This window comes from Trichoplax adhaerens, genomic scaffold (genome assembly GCF_000150275.1).
Source record: "Trichoplax adhaerens TRIADscaffold_4 genomic scaffold, whole genome shotgun sequence".
In the NCBI taxonomy this organism is placed as follows: Eukaryota; Metazoa; Placozoa; class Uniplacotomia; order Trichoplacea; family Trichoplacidae; genus Trichoplax; species Trichoplax adhaerens.
Genome location: NW_002060946.1, coordinates 4,521,871 through 4,537,388, shown reverse-complemented (window position 1 = coordinate 4,537,388; position 15,518 = coordinate 4,521,871). Strand labels below are relative to the sequence as shown.

The 15,518-nt window shown below is 34.7% G+C and overlaps 3 protein-coding genes across 3 annotated transcripts; 2 read left to right on the top strand and 1 right to left on the bottom strand.

The window, feature by feature from the left end:
- Positions 1-1,737: 1,737 nt before the first annotated feature.
- TRIADDRAFT_23616 (uncharacterized protein) lies at positions 1,738-4,509 on the top strand (the record flags this gene model as incomplete). Its single annotated transcript, XM_002112017.1, has 8 exons — positions 1,738-1,835; positions 2,725-2,824; positions 3,260-3,293; positions 3,595-3,671; positions 3,807-3,928; positions 4,054-4,122; positions 4,206-4,320; positions 4,405-4,509. The coding sequence occupies 8 exons, from the start codon at positions 1,738-1,740 to the stop codon at positions 4,507-4,509; spliced, it is 720 nt and encodes a 239-aa protein (XP_002112053.1).
- A 986-nt stretch (positions 4,510-5,495) lies between these two features.
- On the bottom strand, positions 5,496-8,565 carry TRIADDRAFT_24378 (uncharacterized protein; the record flags this gene model as incomplete). The annotated part of the gene is made up of 7 exons (XM_002111521.1): positions 5,496-5,606; positions 5,745-5,810; positions 5,900-5,986; positions 6,080-6,263; positions 6,354-6,593; positions 7,249-7,383; positions 8,546-8,565. 7 exons carry the CDS (start codon positions 8,563-8,565, stop codon positions 5,496-5,498), a joined length of 843 nt encoding a protein of 280 aa, XP_002111557.1.
- A 1,840-nt stretch (positions 8,566-10,405) lies between these two features.
- On the top strand, positions 10,406-14,569 carry TRIADDRAFT_23629 (uncharacterized protein; the record flags this gene model as incomplete). Its single annotated transcript, XM_002112016.1, has 16 exons — positions 10,406-10,644; positions 11,210-11,297; positions 11,501-11,605; positions 11,753-11,947; positions 11,995-12,098; positions 12,195-12,272; positions 12,341-12,406; positions 12,542-12,604; positions 12,674-12,799; positions 12,907-13,126; positions 13,240-13,381; positions 13,665-13,739; positions 13,808-13,877; positions 14,007-14,066; positions 14,170-14,264; positions 14,406-14,569. 16 exons carry the CDS (start codon positions 10,406-10,408, stop codon positions 14,567-14,569), a joined length of 1,890 nt encoding a protein of 629 aa, XP_002112052.1.
- Positions 14,570-15,518: the final 949 nt, after the last annotated feature.

Genomic DNA, 15,518 nt, shown 5'->3' with positions numbered 1-15,518 from the left:
TTCTCATTTACTAATAGAGCAATGTCTGTTGGATGACAGGTTTGTGCAGTTGCCTCCAGCTGATTTTATACCTATAATTACGTCTATTTAATTCGCTGTACTACCCTAGGAGGAAATGCAGATGCAATTGTCTGTAGTATCCTAAGGGTACGATGCAATTGATCGCGATTTCTTACGTGACTAATGCTAGTCTAGTTTATGACGGATATAAGCACATCTATCTACACATATATTTTTATGCTCTTCTACGATGTCATATGAGTGTACAGTATATTGTACACTATACGGTAATATGATATTATTTTGGGAAAAACAATTTAAGGGTAATAAAGTTATTTTAAGAGTTTGTGGTCATGCCATGAGTGTTGATTTCGCGTCTTTCTATATCGGTAATTATGACGTATGATGGAGTGGATCTATTATCGATTTCGTGTTCGAGATTTAAACAGGAGTTATTAGCACAAGCCCTTCTCCTTATGATATATTTTAATGAAGAATAGATTGTATTAAGGTAGTACTTGCTGTACAGTTGTCCATCATTTTAGTTGAATAAAGTCGGGTAGAGTTATCTTGTCAAATATATTCTGTAGTATTATAGTGTCGTAGTGCAGGTTACGTAGCTGTCAAGGATTTGAACACCTTTGAAATTAAGCCAGATACTATTAAGAAATGGAAAGTTTATTATCCATTTTCCGTCACCAATGTTATTTTATAAAGGGTAGAAATATGAACGGAATAAAGTCAGGTAGACTTTCTAGGTATCGTAGTCATGAATGCCGTTGTACGAGATCAGATGGAAAGTCCAGGATTCATTTTCGGCCCCTAAATTGATTGCTATGCTGCTGCATAGGATGACTGCGTTGTCTATTACTCTATTGAATGTCAATTTATTACGTTGCAAGTTACTGTATTGCCTATTACTGTACTATTGCTAGGTTGAAGAAACAAGTTAAAATAATCATTCAATAACTTAAGTAAGACTGGTGCAGCTTTCAGCACGATGAAATTTGGAGATGCTACAAATCGAGATTAACAACGGGGAAAACTCACAGTAAAGAGACTACTGTATACACTCTCTTCTTAGTGGAAACTTTTATTCCCTACTTCTACTCTTTTTTCTATTCCTATAACCTCTAGTCTATAGCTTCTTGAAGTATATGGCATAGAACTATTTCTATCTACTGAACATGCACCATAAAGTAAAACAGATTTAGCTAGCGTTAGCCAATAAACGAACGACAACTCAGCTAAAATATCGCCAACAAGACTCTGCAATTACTCAAGTCTAAGACCATGAATAACATAAGATGTATGACAATTAGTAAGAAACATAGCTGTAAGGTTCTGCTATAAGGGGATAGAACCGATTTTGATAGAAATAGAAAGTTAAGACGATTCAATGGAGGAAAAAGATCTCAAACCAGCAGTCTAATCAAGATGACCGGACGATGCTGAGTATCGTGTGAGCGTGGTGGAAAATTGCCATACTAGACTCTATATCATTAACGACGTAATGCTACACTAGGTCAAAGTGAATCGTGCTGCTGCAGCTGCTACAACCACATACCAACTGTATGATACAGTAGACAAAATCCCATACTGCATGACTAATAGACGAGCTATACCAGACGACAGTAGACACGACTGTCCATCAGACTTCTTTCTCCCTGGCGCAACCCCCTCCTGTACAATATCCAATCGCAAGACGAAGCAAAAACACCAACTGCAGGCTTCAAAATGGCCCAAAATAAGTATTCTATCCTTTTACCTACTTACAACGAGAGGGAAAATTTACCATTAATCATTTGGTTGATTAATAAAACTTTAAGTGAAAGGTATGTCGGTGAAAAAAGTATTTCGAGATGATTTTACGATCGATAATATAGGATGTTATAGTATGAAAGTAGTCTTGGGTGGGAAGACTTCAATATAGGGAGTAATGGAGATCAACTAGTAGAGCGGAAAGATTCCACTTGCTTTCGCTGGACAGTGTTAGTTATAGTCTCGATCGAGGCTTGATTCACTTAAAGACATTTCTTAAAAGTCTACAAGTTGCAACAGAGTAACTGCCCTTGCGCTTTCGAAATGGATGATGACAGGCAAGTGAAGCAAAACGAGCTATTACTATAAGAGATGACTTGATAATTATAATGGATATCATTTCCTAATGAAGGAGTGTTAAAAGAGGTAAATAGACAGATGGAAACAAGAACATTTTCAACCCAATAAAACTGGCTAGTGTTGATAGTGTCTGGTCATAACGCTATTCTATGGCTTAAGACACTCAATTGCGTATTCAATGGCCGTTTTACGTGATTGATCGATCGCAAAACTAGCCATGACTGGGGGTGATTTCCTTCTTACTTGCTAGATCAACGTATTATAGGATATTGGAGACTTATGCAGTAGACACAATTCGTACAATTCTGTACCTTACTTTAAGACTGTCAATGACGTATTCAGTTGCTGTTTGTGTTATTGATGGATCACAAAAGTAGAATTAGAAAGATTTGATTTCCTTGGTACGCATTTTAGATTTTGTGACTATCCAGAGACTTACAGTGCTGTACACCGTATATCCAATTCTATATGCAACTAAATGGGTTAGGAGTAAATCCTCTTATGCAATTATTCCGTCAACTAATTCTTTTACGCTTTCATTAACCCAAGTACGAATTTGAACTTGGGTGTAAAATCTAAATCGGATGGTTCATTTTCTTTTAGTGGTATTGACTTTGAAGTAATCATTATTGACGATGGCAGTCCTGATGGTACATTAGACGTGGCCAAGCAGTTGCAGAAAATTTTCGGAGAGAAAAAGATTGTAAGTTATATCCTGCACTGAACTGATAGTAGAAATTATAGCCTAAAATAATATTTGCTTATGAAAATTCTATAAACTGATTGCTGTTAATGCCCTTCTGTTTTGTAACCATTAGTTAATCTTAACATAGTATATATGTATATACTGTATATAGATTACTGTCATCTTGGCATAGTAGGATAATTAGTTACGACCATTGTACAGCAATTTATTACGTTGCTAACAGTACTGTATGAATATACTTAAAAAATGACTATAATGAAGGTAAATCCAGCCATCAATGAAAGCAATTGCTGCCGTTGTGCGGCTGTAGTCATATATTAAAGAACAAACATGTTGTTTGATAATGCTCTCTTCCGTTAAAGGTAGTACAGTGTATTGAAGTACTAGCACTGATATGTCGGCTAACCTTAATACGCTTACATTTTTTCTTAGATACTTCGACCTAGAGAAAAGAAGCTTGGCTTAGGTACAACTTGTTCATACGCTTTTCAGAGCAAAATTAAATCTCTCTATGCGTTAATAAAAGCGTCTTACAAGCGAATTAGTCCAAATAAATCGATACTGCTTAGTAACTCAATTTGATGCAGTATTTATGATAATGGAATATTGCTGAAAAGTCCACCTTTCATTTCTACTAGTTCGAGTGACTCTATGCCCTATTTTTAAATTAATATTGCTTGTTACACATTGTATCTAACCGCGATATACTTTATTGACTTTTGGTTTGGTATATCCAAATTTATCAACTTTAAACTTAACTATTACAGGTACTGCATATATTCATGGTATTAAACATGCAACGGGCAACTACATTATTATCATGGATGCCGATTTATCCCATCACGTAAGAAAAAATACCTATAACTGTACTTTCAATTTAGTACGAATTATGCCAGTTAAAATTCAATTGAATCTAAAGGACATCTTTGCTAATAATTAAAGTTAACTTTTGAATATTATCTACGGGTATGATCTGCAGCCAAAATTTATTCCTCAATTTATCAAGAAGCAAAAGGAAGGAAATTACGACATCATTTCTGGCACTAGATATATAGGTGATGGCGGCGTGTATGGATGGGATCTCAGGCGGAAATTAATTAGGTTTACATTTTAAAATTTCTATTGCTAACAGTCTACATGAGTTATCAAGCAATTCCTACGTAGCCATCTAGGTTATGATCATCAATATAGTAATTTTACCATCAACCTATTTTATCCATTTTTAGTCGTGGAGCTAACTTTCTTGCTAGAGTATTGTTAAGGCCAGGAGCATCAGATTTGACTGGTAGCTTTAGGTAATACGTGATATTTGTTAATTCCATCTTTTACTTACATAATTATCTGACCTATTCTACAATTGCACCAATGAATCTTTCAGGCTTTACAAAAAAGAAATACTTGAAAAGTTAATCGCTGCTTGTGGATCCAAAGGTTACGTGTTTCAAATGGAGATGATAGTCAGAGCAAGGCAATTTGGTTATGCAGTTGGAGAGGTATAATACTTGAACAAATTAATCTTTACTGGCAAATTTAAAATCTTTTAAGCTGTAATGTAAGCGTATGATATCCTTGGATAGGTACCAATAACATTTGTCGATCGCTTTTACGGGGAATCGAAACTTGGCGGAAATGAAGTAATTCAATACGCCACAGGACTACTAAGATTATTTGCAACTACATAAGCTATGTAAATTTTTTCTCCAAATTCAACATTATAAAATATTGTTCTGAATCATGCTGTATTAAATGCATAAAAAGCATTGTATAGGTAACAACTGCTTTCAATGATGTTGTTATTGATTGTCTAAATTAATTAATGCTTTCGTACTAGTCAAAAATTACTGCACATTAGCCGCTGAAACGTATAGTAAATCGTTTTATTAGCTGTTCATAGACATCATTGCCTACGTATAAAGCCTCCAGGAACGTTTACATAGAAGATTACGTGCTGTTAACATCATTAAATCATAGTGAAACTATAATTTAAATATTATTTTGTTTACACTGTTAAATCAATAAAACTGAACTTCAACTCGTGATTGATATATTTAAAATTGTGCATTTTTCAGATAGCCCGAATCATAATGTATAATAGTCCTTAAATAATGCTACAGTAGTTCGTAACGTGTATATCTTTAAATAATAAAAACACTATCCTTTACACGGAATCATACGCGATACTAATGAATTTATAGTGATTTAAAATGGTTCTAAGACATTACATAAATCATTCTGATATAATTTGACTACATTAATTAGGTTGAATGGCCTGTTTCAACTTTGTTCAGTTTTAATCTTTTTCGCATCGCTTGAGCCATTGCTCGAGTCAGCTTCTCTCTTGGCGGTATTACTGAATGAAGTGGAATAGAGCATATCAATGTTAAATTATTTCACTTCTCTAATGTATAGTGCACCATAAAGAGAACTACAAAATGTTCAAGCACATCAGAAGGCAAAGTAGGAGCAACAGTACTGCTAACCTATCATCTTCTGACGAATCTTTTTTAACTTTAGGAGTCTTGGTGAAATAGCTAAATAAGGTGCCCTTTCTTTCCGAAGGCGGCTTACTATCAACCGTAATCAGTAGTGGTTAAAAGGGTTATCATGACGTATATACTGTATACACATAAATTAATAAGTCCATCATTATTAATGATCGCGGTAAAACTTACATTTCAATTTTCACCATACATTCCAAAGATTTATTACGCGAATTGTTAACACACGAAGAGACTGGAAAATGTTCCAGTGTATCCAGCGGTTTAATGAGATTGGCAGCCTATTAAAGCAAATAAATAAAACGTAGCTATTACACCACTATTATTCCGTGAAGCCTCTAATTAAGCTATTACATCCATACTCAAAATGAACTTTTGAATGTAGGCGTACGAGTAAAGATTAAATTAACAAAACGCACTTCTGACAGAGGGACATTTTCATAATCCAACCATTGACTAACAGCTTCATCACCGTCAAGAATCGCCTAATTTTAACATTTAACTTTTCATTTAAGACCATGTAAAGTATGATATTACGCAATTTCTGTAATAAGTTAACATTCAATGTCATTACCGGCATACGATGGTGAATACCAGAAACTGCGGGTGAGGCATCAACCGTTATAATACTATAGGCATAAATAGGATCGTTCGGACCTTCCTCAGTCTATAATTAATAGACAGGGTATTTGATTACTTGCTATTATAGAATTTTAATTCCGGTAGTAATCAAAAGTATACGGTAAGCCCAAACCTTAGGTGGATGCCATATTTCAAATACGCCGGCCATGGTCAAGACTCTCCTTCTAGGTCGAACATTAACAGCTTGGTCATCTTCATCATTTTCCTCTTCTGCATCAGATGATTCAACGTCATTTTTAAAGAAAATTAAATGTGGTATTTTCTGCTTATCTTTAGTAGTCTTCCATTCATAATAACTAAATCAAAAGTAGCATAGCACGATGAATATTGGCACGTATTTATATGCGATCATTAATGCTAAAAACAGACAGTTATTTCCAATTTACCCATCGGCTAAGACCACACATCGACGACCTCTGTTTAGAGGAGTTGAAAACATTCTTTTATCCAACATTCCGTCACTGCGACAATTATTGGTGGATAGGTTAAAAGATTTTAAATCCTTCTTATACCAAGCAGGAACTAAGCCCCAACGCATCACTTGCAGCATACGATCGCTACTATCTAATTTTTCCCCTTCGACATCGGGATCATTTTGTGCATGTTTAGCTGACAATAATACAGGGCTGTATGGAATAGAAATAGTTTATCGTTACATAGAGATATTGGCTAATCCGTTAATCGTACAATAAATATTTGATGTATCCAAATGGTTAGACTGGCAATATACTGACATATTCACTACAAAATACGGCATGTAGAAACTGGTTATATGAAAAGCTAACAACGATCTTACTGGTAGTACGCTAGTTTATTTTGTCATACAACAATTTATCGTACTATTCATGTAGCAAGATAAGTAAGGAGGTTAAGACTCTATTACGTTTTATCACTGTAGTAGGTCTTGGCCAATATAGTAGTTTGTAAAAGTATACTAGCAATTACAGTCTCCGCAACGACATACTAAAAATTTTTCAGTTTGCAAACATTACTTCAGACCATATGCTATTGATTTGAAGATCAAATATTAAAAGTAATTGTCAGGCATATCGGTCATCAGTTATAGCGAAAATATCTTTAAAAACTTTAAAAATAATGTCAGAAGTAACTTAAGTTTTAATATAGTTTGGTCTTAATGAAAACCAAATATAAAAGGTGCAAATGCTAATATACGATAATAATATATATATATAACATACGATGCAATCGAAATATACAATACAACATAGTTAGGTCATAAATCATTATATTCAAGCTTTCCTATGCATATATGACACTTACGTCCAAGACATGGGAGCAACATTTGGTGAGGTGTAGTATCTTCCAACCTTTCCACCTTTCCATCTCGGTTCAGTAACTTTGTTGTCTTTACTTTTATATCGGCAAGCACGTCGTAGTTTTGAAGGAGGCAGTGTACTTAAATATGTAGACAGGTGAAAGATAGTTTCGTTAATACCTTAATAATAAAAACGTTACACTGTTGATAGTAGTACAGTCATTGAGCATTCAAAATGCTATATTATATTTGGATGTAATGAATTGCCACACATACTTCACTACTTGACTGCCTACAGTGAAAAGCTTTCAGGACAATTTAGAGATCCCCCAAAATAATTAATTATCATATTCTATATAATAATTATATAGAATGGGAGTATTATCATGTCAGTTACTCTAGATGGCAACGAGCCAAGATAAAGTAATAGGATTAGGTCTAATAAATAAATAAAATAAACGGCATCCTTCGTAAGGGTTGTTGGAATATGCTTAAAGTAATCAATCACATCTTGTATTGACCAGGCTATAGCTCTAAATTTGATCATGCAAAAACAAGCGTAGGAGTCGTATATCCATGTTGATCTCAGGTGTAAAATATGAGCGACCAGGTTATCTCGCTGGTCATTTCGTCAGGCCAGATGTGGAATTGTAGTCATGATTTGTATCCTGTATCAGTTCGTTGACATCTCGTGTCAACAAGGTGGAATACAAGTACAGTACAGTACGTATGTTGTTGGTGCAACAAATTGAGCAATTTATTCTTAAAAAAGTAAACGTATACTGTATATATACCGGTTATAACAGTGTAAAAATAAAAAACGGTGTATGCCAATAGGTCTAAAACTGCAAAGGATGCGGTCATTCATAGCTAAGCCAGGGTAGTATGCTTGATCAAGGCGATGATAATACGTTGGCATCAACCTTGGATATTTCCACTGCTACCATTGGAACATACCTATCCATCCAATGTTGATATAATATCACTAAGATATGCTAAGATCGATAGAAAGGAATGGTATAGAAACGATGCAACAGAATTGGGTAATACCCGTAAGAATAAAATAACAAACGATGCAAAACAATGTTGCATCATCTAGCTGAGGTCGCTATTTCCTACATCATTGTCAACAAACTATTGCAACGATCGCCATCATCCCATTACTCTACTCTTTCGGTATTTGCACAACAATGACAAAACACTGTTGTGCATCTCCTATCAATGCATTCAATTCAGATTTTCCACTATAAAAAGAGAGAAGATACTTAGACATAAAATTGCAATCCATTTCTCTCCACTTACCATGCTGTCCGACCGCACATGTTTACTAAAAAGGAGCCGCTTGAAGTACGATCACGTTTGAAGTCACCTCAGCTTTATACATATCATTGTTTGAAGTGTCCAGGACTGTAGAACGGACTGTACTGTACACTGTACACTGTAGAGTACAGTACAGTAGTAGCGATGTAGTACAGTACAGTACATATTATGACGTAATTGCACTTCCAGGTAATTACCAACAAGACGTCAAAAAAGAATAAAGTTTGTATTGGATGAGAAGTGTATTTAGCGCTGCAGTACTGTCCATAGAATAATAGTCGGCAGTATGTGTCCCAACACGTTTCCTGATCGCTCTCTTGGCGATCTGGCCAAGGCCAAAGCAGGGGGGATTCTTGCAGGATAGTTCAGGCTGATATCATACTGTAGGATAAACTTGTTCTAGCGCTTAGCTACGGACTTTTAGATATCTTGAGGTATCTAGAAATCCATGGCTTACCACACTGACTTTACTAATAACATCATATATAAGTCACAATACCACAGGAAATGCAGTAGGTCGCTCTCTTGGCGGGCGACAAGACTTGGCGATCTGTCCGAGCCCCAAGGCCAAAGCAGGGGGCTTCTTGCAGGATAGTACAGGCTGATATCATACTGTAAGATAAACTTGTTCTAGCGCTTAGCTACGGACTTTTAGATACCTTGTGGTATCTAGAAATCCATGGCTTACCACACTGACTTTACTAATAACATCATCCATCAGCTACAATACCACAGGAAATAGGATTCGAACTTGGAGGGCGACAAGACTTGGCGATCTGGCCAAGCCCCAATGCCAAAGCAGGGGGCTTCTTGCAGGATAGTACAGGCCGATAGAATACTGTAGTGTAAACTTGTTCTAGCGCTTAGCTACGGACTTTTAGATACCTTGAGGTATCTAGAAATCCATGGCTTACCACACTGACTTTACTAATAACATCATCCATAAGCTACAATACCACAGGAAATAGGATTCGAAAAGTCTGCGGCTTTCGATTCGGAGAGCTCATAAACTTGGCTTAGTATTAAGCTAACTTTTAAAACTTCCAAGTTAAATCGTCATGCATACAGTACAGTACACTACTAAAGTACTTGCTGTACTGTACTGTACACACTGTACAGTATGTCTACAATCTCCACAAGATGGAATCTGAGCTAGCGCTTTTAAAATGACTACGCAAAAATTGCAATTACTAGCAATGACCAGTAGCTTCATGTTAACGGTACTATGCAGAAGTCTCCAGTCTGCACAAAATGCCCTATAGAGGTAAGAAAACCTCTACATATAGACGGGCAAATACAGTATTGGCGATGCCTTTATACCTAACTGGCTTGCTCATATAATAGACTGTACTGTATATTATTTTTATTATTATTATTATTTTTTGTCGCCTTCCATCTGCATTTCTGCAGCACACCACCGTACTCGATTGTCCTTTCACTCGACAGACAGCACGGATGTATGGACGATACATGCTGCTTGCATTCCAGCTTACAGACTGAAGAAGGGAACGACATTGCCCATACTGTAAGCTTGATGATTTAACAGTGTATCATACGGTATACTGCTTATTTAAGCGGTTAACATTGGCTTGCAGCCAGTTGGGTTTCCACAGCTGCAGCAGCTAATCGCACTGCTGAATATTATGAATATATCGATAGAGTTATTCTAAAAAAGGCAAGACGTACAAATTCAGGGGAATTTATGCTTACCGTAGTAGCTTATTTCAAATAGTTAGCTACTCTAATTTTATTCGACGCTTTCATTTCAATTCTACTCGTCTAACGGGAAGGATGGATACGGATAGCCGAGGACAAGGTGACGAAGATCATGAAGCAACATTAATGCCTCCGGTAGCTAAGCGTGCTAAGATTGCCGAGGCAGAAGAGGCCCAACACCTAGCGGATAATGAACCATCCCTTATAAGTGAAGATGTCGACTTTAATGATGATAATATTAATGCCGATGAAAATGACGATAACATCGATTTCTACCAAGCAGATTTATCTCCATTAGAAAATGATGTTGGTATAACTGAATATATCAGTCAACTTGATCCCATTCAAGGCTCGATCAAGCAAAGGTACTTGATGCTTGATTAATGTTATGAAAAAAAAAATATCAGCAATTACTATCTAATGCCATTATGCATTCGTTCCTGGTTTATCGTCATCTATTCCAATGTATATCAGAGCTCTTGCAGTCATAATAAGGGATATTGATGAAGCTATCAATTTACCCCTTCAAATGACATCGAATACTTCCCGTGCTACATCATACCGTAGGAGTAAAAGAGTGAATGCAGAATAGCGGATTGATCTGCATCACGTAAAGTATTCTGGTTGTTAGTATACTAGATGATAGATGTACGTACATACATAGCCGCGTAATTGATTGGAATAGATAATATCCAGCAAAATATTGCATGCTAATAAATAGCAAACATACCCTAACCATTGCTTAGCATTGCTTAGCACCTTGCAACATCCAACTCTAGCATCAAATACAGTAGGCATCTTAACATTCAATCGTACGAAGGTGCAAATGAAATGGATGATAACTTCACAGCTTATTAATTACCCAGGTTCAGATATACAAACAGAAACATAGCCGTATTAATGAATTATTATCTACATCGATATTGACAGATTTGCCGATTTCATTGTGCATGAGATTAACTTGGATGGACAGATTGTTAAACTGGAAAACTTGGATTTACCTACAAGTACTGAAGAGGTATTAGTTGATACAAGAATCAATATATTCCAGTGGAAATATACATGTAGTTCAGTTCATAAGTCTTTCGCGACATTGAAAATAGAATATAGTAAGACTCTTGTTGCTTATGCTACCATGGTCACGAATCAGTAAACGAGATCTCTAGGTGTATCTATTTTACTGCATTACATTGTTAATTAATTTATTTTTCCACCGTAAAGATCATCGAAGACACGGATAATATGATATCAACGGATTTAGAAAATCGATTACAAGAATTATCATCAAGTCACAGCAGCAAGAAGTCTGTTATAATAGACCTAAAAGTAGGTTTTGATATGACTATAGTTAATTTAATCTCATAGATGTAACCACAGTATTTGAGAAGTACATACATGCTGTAGACAATTGAAATTGTAGATTAATAGCTCTTTTTCGTATTTTAAACGACGCGTGTGCAATTCTGATGACAGGAAAATGAAAGCAATAAAGAATGGAGAACAAAGATGCATAACTTAATTCGACAACGTCATCCCGATTTAGAGAGTACTACAATGATGGAAGATGATAATAAGAAATATATTAAAGTCACAAAAAATCAAAAAGGTCTCAAGAAATCAGTTTTTGCTGTATTTCTTCATTTAGAAACGGGAATTGATATTTGCAAAGTAAATCTACTAAATACGTTAACCTATATATAGGAAATCGTAATAAGCGTATTCGCTGGCCAAATGAACATGATAAATATTGCAAATTTCGCTTATATAAAGAAAATATTGATACCATGAACGCTATCAATCTTATTTGCAAATTTACCGGGTAATCTTGAAAAATTCTCCTTTGAGATGCTCTTGCATTCTTCGTACTAATTTTTATAACCCTAAGACAATTTTTAATTATAATGTTCATGTATAGCCTTAAACCCAGTATTTTTGGATATGCTGGTACAAAAGACCGTCGAGCGATTACTACACAAGAGATAACTGCTTTCAAGTAAACTAAAATACAACCGAATATCTACTGAATCGATACTAACTACGCCATTGTATATGCAATTTTAGAGTGCTTCCGAGCAAACTTCATCATGTCAATAGCGTAACACATAAAGTACGATTAGGGAATTTCACGTAAGTGATAGACTCGTAAATACAAGATAAAAATTAATGAAATAGCTACAAGTTAATAGGTGAATTGTAACCAAAATTATAGCAACTTTTTTGCTATAAAAATCTTTAAATCCATTATTATTTCTACCATCGTAGATATAGCAAAGATCGTTTAACTCTAGGAGATTTAGCTGGAAATCACTTTACTCTCACGTTAAGGTGAATATATTTTCTTAAATAATTATTGGCAACACCTAACTAACTAAAAGTCTCGAATCTTAAATCAAGAAATGTCAAGGGTTCAGAAGAACAGATTGAAAAATCAATGGCATCACTTAAAGAAACGGGATTTATTAATTATTATGGATTACAACGATTTGGAACATCACATATCCCTACCTATCAGATTGGAAAGTTCGTACATGATTTCAAAGATGTAGAAAATATTCCATAAAAATAAATGTTTATTATAGTGGTATGCTTGGGTAATTAAATAAATCGTACCTCTATATTTTATCTAGGGCACTATTACTTGGTAACTGGCGTAAATCGATTGAGCTCATTCTAAAACCAACAAGAACCGATTCGTTTAGGACGATGGAAGCTCGAGAACACTGGTGGCAGCATCGTGATCCATCCGCAGCTTTAAGACTTTTACGTAGCAGGCGTGGTATCGAGTATTACCTTCTCAAAGGATTAGTAGAACATGGTTCAACTAGCCCCGTTACTGCTATAATGAAGGTATATGAGTATTGATACTAAATAATTGAAGAAACAAGCTATAAAAAAACTCATAACAACAACAATAATCGAAGTTTTTCTTAGAGGTTTCTTTACAATTTTATTTCAAATAGATTCCTCGAAATGCAAGATTACTTTATGTCTATTCATATCAGAGTTTAATATGGAATCTTGTTGCATCTAGAAGAATTAAAGAATTTGGCCTAAAGCCCGTTGTTGGCGATCTTGTTATTAGCAATAGTGCACGCCAGCAAGGTATATTATATCATATATCAATAGAAACGCAAGTAGAGTGAGGTTAGATTTTTCTTCGTAAAAGGTGAAATATATAACTATCATATATGAAATTAGTTTCAGGCCATGATATTGCCGTCTTTAGCACCAATGTAAGTAATTTATGTCTGTCTATATGGCAAGATTTCTAACTACTAGTTGGCTAACCTTGAGATGGTCGCTTAAGCTATATTTATTATTACTTACTGCTAGTAATTCCTTGTACTCCTCTATTAGACTGAATTACATGTGTTGAAAAATGAAGATTTACCGCATTATAGTATCCATGATATTGTATTACCACTTCCTGGATATAACGTAATGTACCCGCAGCACGAAGGTAAATGCTAAAATGAAACAATTATTTATTGCATGAATTTTAAAATGTTTTTTACCTCTTTCTTTAAGCTAATGATTGGTATCATCAACAAATGAAAGCAGATGGGATTAGCATAAAAAACTTGGAAAATCGACACAAGTAGGATTTTAAATCAGTAGACTGTAATATCAATACGGATTTTGAATAAGTGTATATTTGTGGTAAATGAACAACAGGTAGATAGACAAAAAATCAGTTATAACATGCTTATAAATATTGCTCCAATAGAGAATTTTCCCTTTGTGGCATGTATCGGAAACTAGTTGTTAGGCCAAAAAATTTGTCTTGGTTAGTTTATCATGCATTTTTATTAAGTAATACACGATTTACTATCAATTATGATTCCATTGTTGCTAAGTAATCTTTACCGGGTGCTGGGTATACCCAACAGGTCTACAGCAAGATACGACGACTTTACCATACCCCTATATTCAACTGATTTAGACCAAATCCGACAGAATAAAATTATCAATAATTCCGTTGCAGGTATATCGCGTGTAGATAATTAATTACCAATATTTTTAAACATATTTAATTAATAAATTAATTAATGTAGCAATAGCAGTTAATATTACGCTGATTTCAGTCCTTGTCGCTAACACCCTACATTAACGTATTTACATCCAGATGGTAAGAATTTGGCTTTACTATTAAGTTTTTCCTTACCACCATCGTCATACGCTACAATGGCTTTACGAGAAGTTATGAGGTACGATACATCTTGGTATCAGCAGAAAAAATTGGCGTCTGAATTTACGAAATCCCAAGAAGAAGCAACTAAAGTGAACTAATGAAATATTGATCACTAATCTAAATATCTAAAGTTGATCTAGTTGCTCTTGATATCAAGGAGTCTGTTATTCGAATGACTAACTCCTTTTCTATCAAATGAATAAAGCTTGGTTCGAAATTACCGCATTATCTAAACCTGTTCAAACATCAAACTGATGTGAAGGAATTCAATAAAAATTTTCTACAAATTTATAATTGCCAAGCGTCGTGTTGTTTACCCGTACAGTGCCTGACTTAACCTAAGAAAACAAAAGATGGCATTTCCATCGCTATTTGGAAGCCCCCCGTTAATGAAACTGAAAGTATTGTTGGCTCAGTAATTTTCTAAATAATTAATGTATCTATAGTTTACGAGCTATTACTAATGCGGTTTTGCACCGTCAGTTACACAGAAAATGTATATAATAAACATTTTTAACTCGGTACCATTATAATTATTTAATCTAGCATTCAAAAGTAAAATTCAGTTATTGTGTAGTATACTGTAGATTTATTTTGATATCAATAGAAAATCCTTCCTTTATAACTTTATTTTACCCATTGAATGAATATTTTAAATATTTGTAACTATAAACAATGTTACTATTACCTTTGTTTTGAAAAATTTAATGTAAAAGATAAATGTGGATAACAGATGTTAGAAATACACATAGAATTAACGTAAAATGAAAGTCTACCATATTATAAACCAAAGATTTCTATTGAAAGCTCAACAGATGCTTACTTACTATCGAAATGGAACATAGACTTGTTTATTTTTCTTATTTCAATTTCAAAAGATAAGTGAATGTCAGGTTGCTTAACCAAAGGAAAGGTTTATTTCAGCTCTTTATCGCAAATTATATTTACAGTATACATTAAGCTGATTTTCTTTAACGATGCGATTGCAATTGTTTTCACTTTCGAACCTATAAAGTTATGCGCCGGTAATTTTATGCAATATACCAG